The sequence below is a fragment of the Falco punctatus genome, assembly GCF_963210335.1.
Source record: "Falco punctatus genome assembly, chromosome: 6".
NCBI lineage: Eukaryota > Metazoa > Chordata > Aves > Falconiformes > Falconidae > Falco > Falco punctatus.
In genome coordinates this window covers 55,834,470-55,852,159 of record NC_137585.1, presented here as the reverse complement: position 1 = coordinate 55,852,159, position 17,690 = coordinate 55,834,470, and the positions used below count along the sequence as shown (strand labels likewise).

General features: G+C 43.4%; 1 protein-coding gene across 4 annotated transcripts in view; it reads right to left on the bottom strand.

Moving 5' to 3' along the window:
• Positions 1 to 17,690, bottom strand: part of HMGA2 (high mobility group AT-hook 2) — a 121,201-nt gene that overhangs the window by 20,653 nt on the left and 82,858 nt on the right. For all 4 annotated transcript variants that reach the window (XR_013928680.1, XR_013928681.1, XR_013928682.1 and 1 more), the window contains one exon: positions 3,654 to 3,686. Coding sequence is in view for 1 of the 4 variants with exons in the window: in XM_080390793.1 (XP_080246919.1) it covers positions 3,654 to 3,686 (33 nt within the window). In the remaining 3 variants the exon portion in view is untranslated. The remainder of the gene's footprint in view (positions 1 to 3,653; positions 3,687 to 17,690) is intronic.

Here is a 17,690-nt window from a genome sequence, read left to right as displayed (position 1 = left end):
AGATTTTTCAAAGGGCTGTTCTACACTCACAGTACTTCTTCTCTCCAGAAATGATAAAAATAAAACATGTCCTGTTTCCAGAAAACTTTGATAGCTTTCATGATGTTTTCCTAAAAATATCTATTGTCTCTGTATTACTTAAGAGTTTAACTCCCCCATATGGCTGAGTCTACAGCTGCTACAAATAGCTTAAAAATGAGGAAATAGAAAAATATCTATTTCTATTTGGACTGCTTGTTTGTACACATCAGTAAGAATATTACTACATCATGATTGTAAAATCTGGCTGTACTTCTTTGGAGACAGGGTAGATTTCAAAGGAGTATCTTGTTTTTGAGGTTTAGGCACATATTTACATGAAAATGCTAAAATTACCGATGCCACACAGTTAGGCTGGCTATCTTTTCCTCACTTCCCCAAGGAAGTGCGAGAGTATGTGTCAGTGATCACCACAAAGATATGTACAGACCTTGGTAATTAAAGGTTTGTATTAATGATATGGGTGTGTAGATTTCCAGTGGATTTTACTGCTGCATTCACCATCTATGTGATGGTAGATCTTCAGAGCTCTGGGGATGTTTGAAGATATTGCATCTGTATGGCCCTGAACTGGCCAGCAGATATTCATAAAGAGATTTAGAGCATGGTGGAGCCCTGCACAATGCTTAAAATCTGGGAACAGAACTGTTATTAATAAAATGCGAATTTTATCTAGTCGTGCTCCTTCTATGTTTTTTAAAATGACACAAACCCAAAAGCCATAGGCATTAGCAGCAGTAGCAAGAGTAAAGGTGACGTAAACTAATGCTCACAGAAAACTTTGAGAATACACCAAAAATTGAAAGCACAGGAAAGCACTCAGAGACGAAGCCTGACCATGAGTTTCTTTCACTTTTACCAAGGCAGGCTGGGGTAACACACCATCATACAGCAGTTCTCAACTGTAACCTCTTACAGTCCCCACTGATGAAGAAAGGATACATTTCTAACTTAATCCAGACTGCCACATGGTAAAGCCATCTGGGAGGATATTTTGAAGGAAACAGATGGAAAAGGAAGAGATTCCTCTGAATGTAGTGTAAGATTTACATTATCCTCCATGAACTTCCATGTAGTCCCCATGTTTATATAATTTATCACTATTTCCTTAGACAGCTCAGATTAGGAAGCCTGCATGAGCTCATGTTCTTGTTGTTAATTCTGAATGTGAACCTCCCTCCTTTAAAGGGAAATTCAGTAGTGTAAAAAGAAATCAGAGAAAGGCAACTGGGCTTAAGTGAAACCCAGCAGCATGAAGTTCCTGATCGTCCCAGGAATTACACTGTTTTATCTCCTTCTTTCAGCCTCAGGAAGACACTGTCATGAATGCTTGCTCAGAGTGATAATTTTTGTTCTCTGCCATGTACCCATACCCAGCAAAACCGCAATGTTGTGCTAGCATAAGTGCCTATTAAAACCAGGAAGGGTTAAAGATAAGTCAATGATTTCACTGAACATCCCTCAGGCCAAGGACTAAAAAAAAGAAATGCTCTCTGAGTGAATGAACGGCACACAAATAATTTAAAGAGTGTAATTTCACTAGTCGTGTTGTGATGACTGGGGATTTCTAAAAAGCCCTCTCTCTCCTTTCATGCATTCTTCTGTGCCTCCTCGTTTTCTATACAAACATTTCCATTACTAATGGGAATGCCAACGGGCCTCCTTTTCTCTCTCTCACTCTCTCACTCTCTCTGACCATGGACATACTGCCGAGGCACCGTGCAGCAGCGGCTGCATCCAGCTGGCTGAAAACCCCTGCAGCATCCCCACTGGAATCATTGCTTCGGGAAAGAAGGGATGGGAAGATCCATACAGGGAACCCTGGTGCTTTGGTTCAAACACCTACATCATTTTGCCATCAATTAAATCTGTCATTACTTTGTTGTGCTACCAAAAGACAGAGTCCCAGGTCCCCTCTTTGTCCTCCTACACCCCAGCCCAGCCTCAGTCCCAGCCATTTCTTCCTCTCTTGTGCTAGGGCTTGCACTCAATTACTGTTCAAACAAAACACTCACAGAAGTAAGCCCAGGGAAGCTGGAGACCTACAGGCACCACGTGCCATTGGCTGCAGTGGCTTCTGTCAGGATAGGCTGCTGGCAGAGCCACCAACTCTAGACCCCTTCATCCTGCTGACCCCAGTGGGGATAAGCTCTGCTATGTACCAGAGAAACCACAACACAAACAGCCTCCCAGGGGTCTTCACCTCCCAGATCTGTCCTCCTTTGCACAGCAGGGTTTAAGCCTTCCTGTCTCTCAGGTGCCATGGAGGAGATGGCTGGCTTTCTGCCCATCAGCAGATTTACTACTGCGGTGTAGTAGGAATAGCCTTATTGCAGCCCTAAAAGTTGAAGGATGTAAGCGAGACTAGGGAGAGGAAATACCTTTTATTAGAACAACTTGGTGTGTTTTGAATCATGTGGTGTAGTCAGAAAGTTATAGATGGTAAGTCCTCAGGGACTGACTTTGTGTTTCTTGCATAAGCTGTCCTAATAAAAGACATTAACTCTCCTTGCAAAACTTACCTCACCTGAAAATACTACTGCATTCACCCTGTATGTTATCTCTGCCATTCGGAGATATTAAAATTATTGCCAGTGCCATAGATTCATCATTGCTGCAACTGTATTGATTCGTTTTGTTGAAACCCGATTCTTGCACATGCTTTGGAGAGTTACATCATTTCACCCCTTCAACTCACAGCTAGGATGTTTTCTGTTTCATATGTAACAGCTCCTAATTCAGATTACAGAGATATTACAACAATGTATGCTATACAATAATGTATTAAAACCATAAGGTGGAAAACCAAAAGTATTATTCCCTTTTGAAAGCAGATCTCTTTCCAGAAAAGCAACGGACCCTTTATGCTCTTGACTCAGCAATCATTCATATTCATGGCAGTACAGCAGCACAGCCCATTGACTTTGCTGAGCAGGGATGGACCTGCTCCCATGCACATAGGCTTTTTCTGCTGTTGCATACGTAACGAAGTGGCAGAGTTAGGTTTTCAGGTTTTTTAACACAGGACAGGCTGGGGAAAGAAAATGGAGGCAATTGTAAATGCAGTATTTGATTGCTTTCATGGCACCTTGTGTCTTGCACTTGGTCCAAAGTATTAAAGAACAATGACTCCATCCAACAGAAGAAGTTTAAATGTGTTAGTCTTTATTATGAATCCAGTCCAGTTACCAAGTTCAGCCTATCTTATTTTGTGGTTTTAGAGACTCCTTTAGACCAGGTGAAAGAAAAGTTTTATACCTGTGCTCCTTCCTTGCTGTAAGAAGTCCCCAGCTACCCACGTTCAGCACACACAGAGATACCTATCACATGCCAGACTTGCACCATACGTGTGTGTGTCTGCATTATCATCACAAGGTAGATGCTGCAGAAGGAGGACATTTCTGAGCAAGTATCGTCCACTGCTTTCTCCTTTCCTTCCTAAGGGCCACCACGTGAATTGTTTTGGTGGTTATGCCTAGCAAGCCAACAGCTGACCCCCAGCTCATACAATTGATGAATTTCTCTTCATTCTTTACAGTAAAAGAGACCAGTTTAAACACTGAAGAATTATTTCATTTAAAGTAGTCTAAAAAATTTAAATTAGCTTTTCTTACCTGAGCAGGCTTTTTTTGAACCACTTGTTGAGGCTGAAAAGTAAAACAAAAGCATGGTAAGAAACAACATTCACTGAGGTCACTTAGCTGTGATTTCACAGACACTGGGAAAAATGTTTTCAAGTAACAGAAATAAAACACAGGCAAAGCCCACATTCAGAAATGGAGTGATAACATACCCACCTGGCTTCTCCTACACCTATCTATGGCCTTGCTCTAAAGCAGTTCAGATTACTGTGGATGCAGAGAAGTACGTTGTTTGTATAATCAAAACCAAAGTGAACTATAATTTAATATGTTACATCTCCCATCTCTTCTATGGTACTGCTAGATTTACTTTGCTGCATTACCTATCAGACTGGGAGAGTGGCGTAATTTTATAACTATATTTTGTTGTCTCCACTGATGGTGTTCACTCTCTCACCACATTTAGCCATGAGTGGAGTGTCCTGCTGTGGGGAAGTGTCTCCCTCCTGGCCACAAGCAGAAGCAAAGTTTGGGCAGAGAGGTGAGGGACACATAACTCCATTCCGGAGCCAGGGCTTCCCACTTGACCAAAGCCAGGAGGCTGGGAGAGGCAGTGGCTCAAGCCCTCAGCAGCTCCGCTTTGAGATCTCTAGCTGCACAAAGGTGATGCTGTGCTGACCTTTGTGAACCTGTTGACATGATTTTGGGGGTGCCCATCATTGGGCAGGTTGGGTGTGTGGGCAGGGAGAGCCAGAGGCTGTGTCGCTCTGCCTATGCAGGACCTGGTGGCACAGCCATGGGCTCCTCAGCAAGTCTCCCTCCTGGCTGCTCCCACCTGGGAATGGGAAACAGTCCCTACATGAGTCAGGAGATCCACCAAGGTACCAGTGCCCTTCATCCCCACTCCGGGGAGGAGGAGGAGTACTGATTAAGGAACTAATACAGGCATGCTTAAAATAAACCACCACTGCCCGGACGATGTGACAATCCTTGTGGGTGCCAAGAGTAGCGCCAAACAATAAGACCACAGATAAAGGATGAAACCCTGACACCAAGAACACAAAAGTGCTTTTCTTACTTCAGTGGGGCAAAGCTGCTGCCTCCCCCCCTGCCAGGACTTTCTTTTTTCAAAGTGTATGAATTGCACCCAACAATTTTCTTCCTGCCCTTCCTTCCTGCCTATTCCTAATCCCAGCCATGATTTTAGTGCCTCGCTTGGGCAGAAGCCAACATGCTGTCCCTCTGCATGGCCAAAGCCTAATTTTCATGACAGTGTAGTAGGAAATAACTGGAATATTTCTGAATAAACAGTTTAGTGGAACTGGCCTTTCAGAGCAATATTTCAGTGGGAAGGATCAATGAAAATGTAAATTAAATGTAACTGATTCAATTCAGACTGCCTACCACAAGCGTCCCCTTTTAACAAGAGATGCTTTGTTTATTTTCAGTCTTTTTCTAATTCAGTGGAATCCTACTGCTGTTGTATTTTTGTATCTGTGCCTCAGGCTCCAAGTTCTGCTCTCAAATAAATATGAGAAAAAACCTATGCGATGACTGGGTCCGTTTTAAACTCCAGGGTGGACCCTTTTCTTTTCCATTAAATTCCCTTGCAATGGAGAAGCTATTACCAAGGCACACATTTTACTGATGCCTTCTCCAGGTGGACTGCAAGCCCTGAACTCATTTTAATGGACATTTGCTGCCCTTGGACAAAGGAATGATTTGATTCAAAGGAAGCCCTCATAATTACAGAACTCATTGAACTCTTCAGTACTCTGCCACTAGTGCTTTTCTGCTTTATTTTCTTTTTTTGCCTGTTGATTATACCTGTACACATGTTTACTTGCAAAGCACATGAAATCCACAGACATTCTTAGAGGCTGACTGTTTTATCCTGCTCAGAAATGCCCATATATTTTTGGCTGTGCGCTCTGTATTCATGTGACTCTCACACACTGTAGCTCAATGAAATCTTCTGAAAGAGCTGCCAACTCACCAAATTTTCCATGAATTAGGTCCTGACACTTCAATGAGAGGGAAGACAATGTCTGAAACAAGGCCAGCTCTGGCTTTCTGCCTAGTATGTGTCACAGTAATTCTACCAGCTGCCCTTCTACACAGCACTTCATACTTTTCAGACCACCAAAAAGCCCCTTAAATACTTTCAGTGATAGCTGGGGCTCACTGGGGCTCAAGCTGCCAGCATGTTTTCCCAGCCTCTGGCACCCAGTGGCTCTGGACTGGACCTAGAGAGTTTTGTGTGTGTGTTTGTTTTGTTTTGTTGTTATTTTTATGAATGGCTTTCACAGGGGACGGAGTCCAGCACAATCCTATGCAGCCATTCATAAAAAGCAGAGGGAAAATATTGTACTTTGCCCAGTTGGAAACTGTCTCTGATAGTGACCAAGGCTTTCAAGAATCTTAGTCATTCAAGACCTTTGCTATTGTAGTGCTTCGTGTCGAGACCTCCAAGGCAGTGCTTGCTTACTGCTGGCTAGGTTTCCACTGGATTTGGGATCTGGAGGTCAGCGCATGTTATGCTTTCTCCCTTAAATGGAAGAAGCACAGCTATGAAAGCCCAGAAGCAGGGCTCACCCCCAAAGCCGGTATTAGTGGCACACACCAGCAACACACCAGGAGCCATGCCCACTCGTGTCGTGCTGAGGGTTCCAGCTTGTGGTGGCTGAATCGCTGCAAGTGCTGGTTTTCAGGGGCATTGCTTTTCCTGCTTCAGCTTGGCTGAGTGGGAGAGCTATCTGGATGAATGCAGGCTGGATACATCTAGCAAGGTCCAGTCCTGCGAGGACTGCAGTGTCTGCTCACTTAGGTCACCCCAGACTAGAAGAACTGAGGTGTACAGGAATAATGAGAAATATCCCAAGCACCAATCATTTCTTTAACTGTTGTGGATGTAATGCCTTTGGAAACTTTTAGACACACTATAGATACAAACGCCTCAACTCACTAAGCTTTGTGTTCACTGAGTTAAGAGATCTTTTCAGGGCTTCAAGGGAGACACCTCTGATTCAAAAGAGTGTTGTACTGCATGTTCAACTAGCTGGAAAGAAAGAGAATCTGTCTTGGTTATGGAAAAGACTGGAACCATAAAAAAGCCAAGGACAAGGGACTTTATAGAGGTGCTTTGGAGCAAAATAAAGTTGTATGCAAGACACAAGAGCTCTGAACTATTATGTACCACCCCCCACCCCCCGCAAGAGCCTCCAAAGTAAGATGGCAGACCTTCTGCTCTGCCACAGGCTCTCTCACGTCAGTGATCGCATGTAAGGGGAGCTTCACACAACACAGGACTTTCACATTTTATTTTTAGCCTAAGTTTAAAAAACAGCTATTGTACACTGAATGTGTATCAGCTGAAATTCCATACACTTGAAAGCAAAATTTTGGGTTTTTTACATCATATGCTAGTACAAGTCAACTTTAAGTAGCTTTCTTAAATCTGTATGAGACAGAACAAGCCATAGTGTTGCAAAAGTCCTATGGCCATGTCATTTAAATGTCTATCAATCAAGAAGAAATCCAAAATACAGCAGAATTTCTTTTGCCATGTTTAAACTATTAAGTATGTGAGCTAAGGCAAAAGAGAGTAACTTAAAACTTCAGGGTAAGATTCCTAACTTTGAACAGAAAAAAATAATAAACAACCTAGAGAAGAAAGTACACAAAGTTTTTGGCGATCTTTGCATTAAGTTTTGGATGTTCAAAGCCCAACTGCCTATCTTCTACAAGACACTTCCACTCCCCCTGTCACCACATCCCTCCTTTTATTTTAGTTTCTAATTATGTTACTTTAGTCTTTGTTAGTACCTTAGATGCATCCTTATAGCCTATACAGTGTCTGGTCAAACAATTTCTTTGCATTCTATACGAGCACAAAAGAGCAGCCAGCCTCATGTGATGAATCTGTATTCATCTTGTACCAGCAGTGAAAAGTTGTATCAAATTCAATTTGTCACACTTCTCATTCGCTGGAGTGCTTCTTACCCTGTGACTTTTCATAGTGTTATAAAAATAAGGAAGGATAAGGGTAAGCCTATGTCAACTAGTATGAGCAATGCTGGAACACATTTTTTATGATCAGAGATAAAAGTGCTGGTTTGAATGGAAATCATCCCCTGACCGCTGTGCCTGAAGCTCCTAGATTTTGTGTTCGTGTCTTCCTCTTCAAACTGAGTATTATGAAGCTGTTTGACTGATGCTTCTTGGCAACACTGACCCTGTTCTATTCCCACAGCTTGACACAGACAAGACATTTGCATGGAGGTAGCTCTGCTGGTGAGACTAAATGACCATGATGGAAACTAATACCCAGTTAGGATGACATTTATAGTGCTGACAGCTCAGTGTTGTGCAGAGATCATTAAAATAATTTCATAGGTCACCCAAACACTTGTAGTTCTAAATTAAAAGATGAGTAAAACCATATTTAGTCTTTTTGTCTACATATCCTCAAAAAATCAGGAAGTTCATATTATACCAGTTGAAACCAATATAATCTAAAATAAATCATGTCTTCCAAGCAGTTCCATATGACAGCAGAGTAACTACTGTTCTGCCCTACAGCCTTAATTGGTTCGAGTCCAGCCTCTCCCTCCCTCTTACAGCACAGAGTGATACAAGGCTGGGACCAGGAGCCCACGCAGCCTGTAAGAGAGCCCTCGCCTCTGGGCAAAAGCTACTTTCAGCTTCATGTCAACAGGAATCTACCCCACATTGCATGGGGCAGTGTGCCTGCCATTCGCTCCTCTGGTCCAGCTATACTCATTGCTTGTTTTAGAAATGATCTTCCTTTCAAGGGGGTAGCAGAAATGCTTTTTTACCCCATCAGTAGTGAGCGGGAAACCCTCCTCCACAAGCAGGACTGGCCTGTGTTTTGGAAGCTCAGGTCATGAATTCTCCTGCCTCCATCACATGTTTGCAGTCAACTGGCAACCGTGGTGTCTGTGTATGCACACTGCTGTGGGTCATTAGGATCTAACAGCAAAACCATCTGGCCCAGAGAGTTCAAAGGAGATTTCACAGTTCTCTGTGCAGTCTCATAAATGAGGCTAATAGTAATGTGTAGAGAATTTTGGCAAAATCCGTGGAACTTTTATTCTTTATTTTCTATCCTACTTGGCACTCCTCTGAGTTTTTAATACCAAATACAAAGTAAGGTCATTCAAAAAATATTTATTAGCTTATTAAACTGACCTCCCCTGACTGCTGCTGGAAAACCCTGCAACATCTCAGGAGCTGCACCAATAACTTTAGCTGATGACAAAGTAAGTAGTATTTCTATTCCACTTGTGGAAGAGAGCAGAGAGCATCACAAAACTTCATGTTTTAATTGGCGAACTCAAAACACAATGCTTCAAATGACTCTTTTGGTAGCCTGAAAATTCAGGCACTGGCACATATATCCAGTCAGGTATGTACATATCCAATGGAAGTCACACAACTGACTTCAGAAGGATTAGGATTTCATATATTTTGTTTATAGAGAGGTACTTTCATGACAAAACGTCTGTAACTTGCTACATTTGCAATGGTTTTATGTTCTGAGACAATAAAAACCATGAAAGGAATGTATTAAAAATCAAATTCTGTTTTCTTTTATGCTTGTATAACCCATGATTTTTCAGTTGCTTTGACCCAACCTGCTCACAGAGGTAGAGTTCCCACCATTACAGATCTTGGCAAGTACAAATTTAATGGGTAGGACAGGAAGGGAAAAAACATTAATTTTTCTTCATCCGCTATCTGAACATTAGTTCAAGCACACCACTACCCCACTGAGTTTATCAAGGATTTAATCAAAATTCAAAGCACAGTAGCTGTTAGTTCAGTGCTCTTGATAGACACTATTAATTTTTACAATGTTTCAGCCAGTATTGATTAAGTTTCCATAAAATATTTAGGGTAGCACAGCTTATGAAATACCCACTTAATGGGCTTTGTATCTGTGGTTCAACACTGTAAGCAAAGTTTAAGTTGGTGTACTGAGCTGAAATCAATACAGTTTGGCAGCAGGAGGCTCTGTGGCTGCTGACTGCTCTTCTTCAGCCACTGCTGCTCTGCTGGGTTCCCCTGTTACTTCATCATCATCCATCAAGCATTTGAGAAGCTTTCCTGATACATTTTGCCCAGATTTAGTTCAGCATCTTGTGCGTTTTTCTGCTCAAATATTAAGAAGCAATTTCTGCCTTTCAGAATAATTCTAGTACACAGTTCAGCACTGAGGTTTTCTTGATATGCACCTAAGGAAACATGAGCTGGGTCTTTTGTCTGGCAAGCGTCATAAGTATCTGTCTATTTATAACTCCCTACACAGACAGACTATTAAGAAAACCAGATGGGAGGTTCCAGTTATTCTTGGTTATAACATAAGGAAAACCCCCTACATTTTAGCAGACAGAAATAAATGATAAGTTATTTGCAAAGAAAGCAAGCCCTTGTGATTCAGGGATATAAACTGATCAGAAACTACTTAGCCTTATAAACCTTGCAGACTTCTCCAGACAAATAACTACTGTGTAACTGTTTATTTATCTCTGGGCTATCTTGTCTGTTTATATACAGCAACCCCTGGGCACACCACGTATTTCTCTTTGCTCACGTGGAAATGATTTTTGATCACTACTAAACAGGCTAGATTTGAATTGATGACCTACAGGTGAAAAGCACTGTATCACATTACCATCTGGTTCTGGTTGTTTCAGAGTCTTCCCTCTCATCTTGCTCAGGCACCTCCCACTGTACAGACCGAAAAACCAGGGGCAGGCAGTTCCTGCTTCAGAGGCCATTCCTGGTGGTACCACTGATGGTGGCCATGTGGGGCTGATCGGGACTGTCACCAGTGGACACATCTCTGAACCTGACTGGAAGGAGCTTCCAAATCCCCCTGACCTTTGCACTGGCCTCCAGTGAAATAACAGAGTAAACAGGGCAGTAAAGCCCCAAACCAGCCAACCTGTAGCAAAATCTGTTAGTTTGGAAAGTGAATTCTGAACTTCAGTGGTTTTGCTCAAAATGTAACTCTTCTGTTTCTGGCCTTCTACATTCATTCTCCTCCTCATTTTAAGGTCACAAAGACTCCAACTTGTTCAGTAACAGTGTCCTTGTGTCATTTAGAGACTGGAAAACATGCACAGCCCATTTTCAACAATGTAGGCTTAGATACAATTAAACAATTGGATTAATTTCCAGGTCTATGAAAGCCTCTGCCAACAACAGGCCCAAGCCTAGACACAGGGATGGAAAAAGAACTGAAGTGGCACTGATGGAAAACAAGGGGTAAATTGCTCCACTGGGCAGCCCTAGGACTACAGCAGTGTCCCAGCAGTGTCAGGTGGCAACTCTGTCCCCTGCCCCACCACAGTGCTGCTGCAATGGCCACACCACAGCCCAGAGCTGCACTTCTTCACAAGAGTCCCTGAAGGAGGATACCGGTGAAAATAGTCTGCACTTCCCTCAGCTCTTGGGCACCTTCACTGCCGTTCAAGCTACCTTGAAGGTAGTGAGTCAAGCCAAGGAGTCTCAGGGTCCTCCCTTGGCTATTTCACAGTGGCAGCCCGTGGCATATTTCTTCGTATTTCTTCAGTCTAGCTGCATGCTAAAAGTGCTGCTGCCTCCACAGATGTGCATTTCATGTTTTATCAAGGCACATCTCAACCAGAGGAGGAGAACATCAGAGTGGGCACTACGTAAAGGCAGGTACATGAGAACCCGATCTGCCCAGAAAACTGCAGACTTCACCTACAGGAGAAAACAATCCAGTTGAGGTCCACAGCCTGGCTTGCATCTGTACCGCCTTTCTTCCCCCTGTTCGGGGCCCCCTTTTCTGCAGTGCTCAAAGGGAAGAGCCTGTGGGCCATGCTGTTTCCTTAACCACACCCGGGTACCATGTTAGAGGGCAGAGGACAAGACATTGAAGGAGAGAAGGCTCCCAACAAAAGCACAGATGACTGCAGGGCAGTGCCTGGGGCTGTGCCTCAGCACTGTTCAGCTCACTGAGCTGTGCAGACTCAACGGCACAAAATATGACTGGATAGAGACACAACTCTATCTAGATCCTGTTAGGAAGAGCTATCTGTCCCCTCATCTGCACAGACTGGGGTAAGGATACAAGGGATCTAGGCAGCTTCTTTTGCACAGCCATTTCTGCCCCTTCAGAGATGTAAAGCGTCTTGTACAGAGATTATGTGGTCATCCCCAGGCCTGGCTCTAAAGTCCTGCAGGAGCTTCCCCTCCCAATCCAGCCCATTGCCTCTGTGACCTCTCATTGCCCTGTGATGGCTAGGCAGGATTTTCCTCCAAAGAAAAGGCACACAGCACAAGGAAGGCCAATCGACTGTGCCTGGCTGATTTTCTGCAGCTGAGGATCTGGCCTGAGGCACTTCTCTTCAACTTCTTTGTCTGAGCAGATCCATTGGTAGCCACATGGTTGGCTGGGGGTGTTTTTGTATGTCTGGGATACACGGATGTCTGATAGCTGTCTGTCTATCGAATAGATTTGATAATTATTACTGCCTCCAGGAAAATGATGCTGCTAAAAGTGTCTGTCAGAGTCTGACCAGAGCCTGCTGACATCCTGGCACAGTTTCATAAAGAAGTCAGTGTACAAAATAGAAATACATTTTCCACGTACTTGAAATATACTAGGGGCTTGGTGGCGAGTTGTTGTAATTAATCCACTTCCTGGCTTGATGCATTTTGGGATCATTCTAGTGTGTGGTATGTTAAATACTCAACTCAGTTCATGCTGTTATTTTTTACATAGAAATTACATTCATTATGTCCAAAGGCATGATTTGTAGGCACTCCTTGCAAAGCAGAAAAACCCTCATTGCATGGCATTTCTAGTGTGCTTTTACCATTCGCTCACTAATGGCAATCTCATCATATGCATCATTGTGAAACCCGCATGGCAGGGTCATGTATTTTAAAAGATGGCAGCAAAATTATTTTCTCTTTTATCTAGCTACAACCCACTTAATAGAAGATTGCAAAGTCAAAGTCTACAACATCCTATCGTCTGCCTCTCAACAGCAGCAGAAATATGAATAGTGTCAGTGTACACATGCTTCTCTCGATCTGAAAGAGAAAGAAAGGGGAAGAGAGGGAGGGAGGAAGAGATTCTGCTCTGGATAATCCTGGTGTAACTTTGGAGTTGTTCTATTTATGTCCCTGGACAGACTCTGAATTTAGCCCCGTTTAGGAGAGAAGAATTTGACGGCAATTTTTACAGGACAATTACCTGACTGTCTAGCTACAGTTATTTAATAGCCCTTTGGAAGCTACATCTGACCTGAAGATCCTATTTGTTCTTCGGATCTAACAATGTGAACATCAAAGGCATGTGGTGTTAGGTATGCACACAAATCCCCTGCAGCTTTTTTCATAATAGTACTGAAACCTGATCCCACAGCAAGAATGCAGCCCTGCAGCACCCCAGCACCCTGCTCCCTGGTACAGCTTAAGGTGGTTTCCTCGCTCACAGAGCTCCATCCACCACTTGGAAAGCCGCCTGCTTTTAAACCTTGCTAGGGAGGGCTTGTGAACAATTTAGCAAACCTAGGTCATTTCAGAGAGTAGGGCTGCTCGATATTTACTCTCAGTTTTCCTGACAATTCCTCCGTATTTTGTTTTTTCTGTTGCTGAAGTGACAAAAACTGATTTTTCATGTCACAAAGAACAAAGCTCAATCCTGTCCTTGGCTAAATTCTGCCCTTGGTTCAAACCATTTTCAGAGTCTACCCAAAGAAGTAAATGGTTTCATCTCCCAACTAGTCACATTTTATTGTGCTTGGAACTTATGTGGTTTGGGACATGCCAAAAATACACCAGTTGGTAGTATCTGTGGCTAGGTGGTCCTGGCAGCAGAGGTGAAAGCAGCTTGCTGGATGAAGAAGGATAGCTGGCCTCCAAATACTGCTGTAGTTGGCACAGAGAGACAAACCATTTCTGGGAATTAGGTACACTGGGTAGACAGAAGCTTGACTTGCAGCTGAACATAATCTGCTTCTGTGAGATCAGGTATTATATCAGCACCAGACTGCTTCACGGCAGCTGCAAGATCGTTTTAGCATTGGCAGCAATGTGGCCAAGGATACACTGATACTCTAGATGTTAACAGGTAAGGGAGCTCCTCATGGTGTCAAGCAGGGTCCTGCTGGTGGCCCGCAGGCTGCTCCCAGGCACCGACATATCCTCACATTCCATGCCTGTGACTGTCCAGCCCAGCTTCAAGCAAGGTTTTATCTGGAGAAGGCAGCCAGGGAGCATGAAGGTGCACCTTGAGGCGAGCCCCATGGACACCAGAAGTTGCTGTGAGCCTATTGCTCTCCCAGGCAAACCCCAGGGCCAGCAAGGAGGCCACAAGCAAAGGACAGCATTTGGTGGAGGGGTGAGGAAACACCAGTATAGCTTGGGACAAGCTACTGTGTACACCTAGAGCTTCTGGAAATCTTTGGCTGGTAGGGAACAGCGCTGGAAAGTTTCAGTTGGATTGCATAGTGAGAAAGATCTAAAGGGATGAGATGGAGGAATGCAAGTGGCAAGGAGAGATGGTGGGGAAGAAGGGGACCAAATGCACACCACCTTCCCTGCTTGCACACAAGTGGGAACAGAGTCTCTGTGCTGCCTGTTATGTCCAAAGAACTGAGAGGAAACACGTAGAAATACCTTATCCATATTTCTTTTTGTCCACCAACGTACACAAGATGGCTGTATTGGTGTCATATTTTTGGCTTCTTTTATGTTCTTAAAAATGTGGGCATTACTGACATATTTTGGGGGGGTTGTGGTGTTTTTAAAGAAAGCAACTGGGAAGTTTGGTTAGAAAGGCTGGTTTTAGGTACTGCTTGTTCTTTTAGATTTTAGGGTCAGATGCGTTTGTAGGCTTTATGGGAGTGTTTCATCTTCTCAGATCATAAAAAGGAAGAGAAAAATAGGAAGGCCGTGGGACTGTACTGTCCTGGGGAGCGGAGGATTACACCCCTACCCGCAAGCAGAGAAACCACCTGCTGTTCAAGGCTGATGACAGCAGGATCTGTAGGAGCACATGCTCTTCCTGAAGAAGAACTCAAGCCATCTCTCAGCACGGCAATCTGTGCAGAAGCACAGATTCAGCTTTGTGGTTAGATGGCGCTGGCAGCGGGACAGCCAGGACATTCTCTGTTTGTTATACAAGCACTTCAAAAGGGTGGAGGACAGTGATGGGATAAGGAGTTGCCCATGCCTCTTCGCCTTTCATCACCTCCCTGGAATGTCTGCCTTCTGGGCTAATTTAGATGTATTTATGTTAATAAATGTGTGGCCTTTTCAGCCCCTTTTTTCCACTTTAATTCCTGCTGGCACGTGCCCTTGGCAATTTGTGGTTATTTTACTCATTGGCGTTGTACAATTGCCCTGTATTACTGAATATAGTTGTGTTTTTTTCATAGTTAAGCAAACACAGAGCTCACAAAAGTGATACAGTCTAGCTCCATTTTGCTTAGCAAATACTGGGGGTTTTCTCTCTTTTCCTTTCTTTTCCTCAGTCAAGAGACAATGTTTTGCTAACTGTAAACTGGTTTGCAAGCCCAAAACTGATGATTTCATGAGTCTTCCAGATGTACCATCACAGTTCCAGAAAGCTTCCTGACTGACAAGAAAGCCAGGACTTCTGTGAGATCTCTACATCAGGATATTATTAATAAGCATTCTGTACCTCAGAGGGAACCCCCCCACTATCACGTAAGCTCCATATGGCTCCCTGCTCAGCACTGTGGCAGTCTCCTCCCTCCCTCTCCTTACTCCCAAGTGTGATGGGGTCCAAACTTTTGGGCTGGGCTTGGTTGAACGGTCCCTTATGGAGCTACTCAAGGTCTCTGCACTCAACTCCAACTGTGACTTAATATATGAAGACACTTTTTTCACATCCATGCTCATCCCATGAAACAATGAAGTCTGTGTTTGGACCAGCTGATAGACATGTGATCACATGGGTGAAGAGCGGGATCCACACAACCTTGTAGAGAAAACACAGTGAAAATAAGGCTGCTAACCCCAGGATAAGGGCTTCCAGAAAAAAGGATACAGTGCAGTTTTGCACTGTTAATAATTCTGGCAGGGAGGATCCAGCCCATGAGCTTGAGTTTACAAGCCCTGCCCCAGAAAATGGTCAGTTAATCCATTTAAAATTTGGAACCTTCATTTATAGCACGGGCCAGTAATACCTGGGAGCACACTTTCCCCCACCTGTCTCAGCCATGATAGACTCCAACTACAGGGCTGCCAATGTCCTGGGAGAATCTTTAGCGTGCAGGAGTTAAGTTCATGGAAAAGCCTGGGATGACGACGAACTACAGAGACTTTAGGAGCAAAATGTGTAATACATTCACTGAATAGCATCCTGTAGTAAAACAGGTACAGACAAGGACATCTAGTTCCTAAAGACTACAGAACTAATTGCAATCTGAACCTGACCTATTGGTACATAGTAGACAAGGGCAAACCTCAAGCAAAAAATCTTGGGAAGTGCCTGGACACCGTCATGATGAACATGTCTGGGTCCTCATCAGTATCACTCATGGTGGATTTCTTTTGTGGTTTTTTTTCCCCATGTACATTTTTCTTAACACTCAGTGTTCCTTTAGAAACAGAAATTAACTCATTACCAGACACTCAGCAGCAGACCTGTGATGCTGTGTGATGGGTCATACCAGTACTACTCCTCAGTTCAACACGGACTTTCCTATGAAAAGCTCAAGAATATATATCAGATAACTAAAAACAATGATGATATTCAAATACATAATCTTATATATGAATATCCTTTTCATGTCTGCAGCTACCAAAGTGATTTGCACACTTGAAGTGACAAGGGAACCGTATAGACGGATCTGTTTCGCTCTGCACTGCCACGTAGTTATTTCTGGGATGAAGTCTGGCAGCTGTTCTAACAGCACAAGACAATGTTACATACAGTTGGGCCAGGAGGTGAAGAATAGCATATCCAGTGTACATGGCAGGGAAGGAAGGATGTAATTATCCAAACTGGAATTTGGCCAGGACACTGGGGTCAAAACCCTGACTCTTTTGAAAAGTGCCATGGGAATCGGTGACCACGAGTGGTCAGAGCCTTGATTTTTACATCTCAGGTGAAAATCAACACCTCCAATGCCAGCTTTCTTGAGTACCATGCAAAGGTATTCATCCTAAGTGAATCAGAAAGAAAAGGGCATCCCAGCACAGCAGCTGGATGTCCTTGGAGGTATTTATTTTGTTTGTCAGCTAGCCTATAGAATCTCATAGCCCAGGCAACATATACATCCCCTTTCACAGCACTGGTGTACAAAGAGAACAGGACACTGCTTGTGTTGGATGTATTTATCTGAAACTCAGATCAAACCCCACTATTTTCAAAACAGCAATATTCCTCCCATGATGACTTTGTGGTTTGATTTCTGCTATCTAAAATGTGAATCATGCTGAGTTTTTCATCTGTGAATGGCTACTAACCAAAACAGACAGCTTTCCATTTTGGTATCAGTGATCTACTGCGTTCTGCATGATTTAAGGACATGAACACATCACTGACTTAAAAGACTTTTTAAAAATCACCACCAGGTAAGCAGCAATAACAGAATACATATGGGGCTTAGTCTACTTCAGATGTGAGTATATAAGCAGAACTTTATGCTTATTTTACTAAGGTGAAAGAAGAGTACTTAGCAATGAGGACAGGCTAGCAGCCTGTGCATGGATGGTCACGAACACTTATCAAAGCTCAGCCAGGAATCTGTAACTCAGTCATGCATTAAACATCTTGGACGAGAAATTATGTCCATATCTGTTCTTACAGACTTGGAAAGAGGAACTTAGTTCTAATGTACTAAGATGGCTTACACCTTAAGACTGTTACTTTTTGATCAGTCTTAATTCTCAAAATCAAACTCAGCAACCTACCCGTCCTGAACAGATTCTACCTGGCACAAAACATCACACAGAAAGCCCCTGCTGCTTCTATGGTAAATCTTAGACTCTGCCAGCTCAGAGCTGGACCTAATGGCAGGTGCCTCCAGGCAC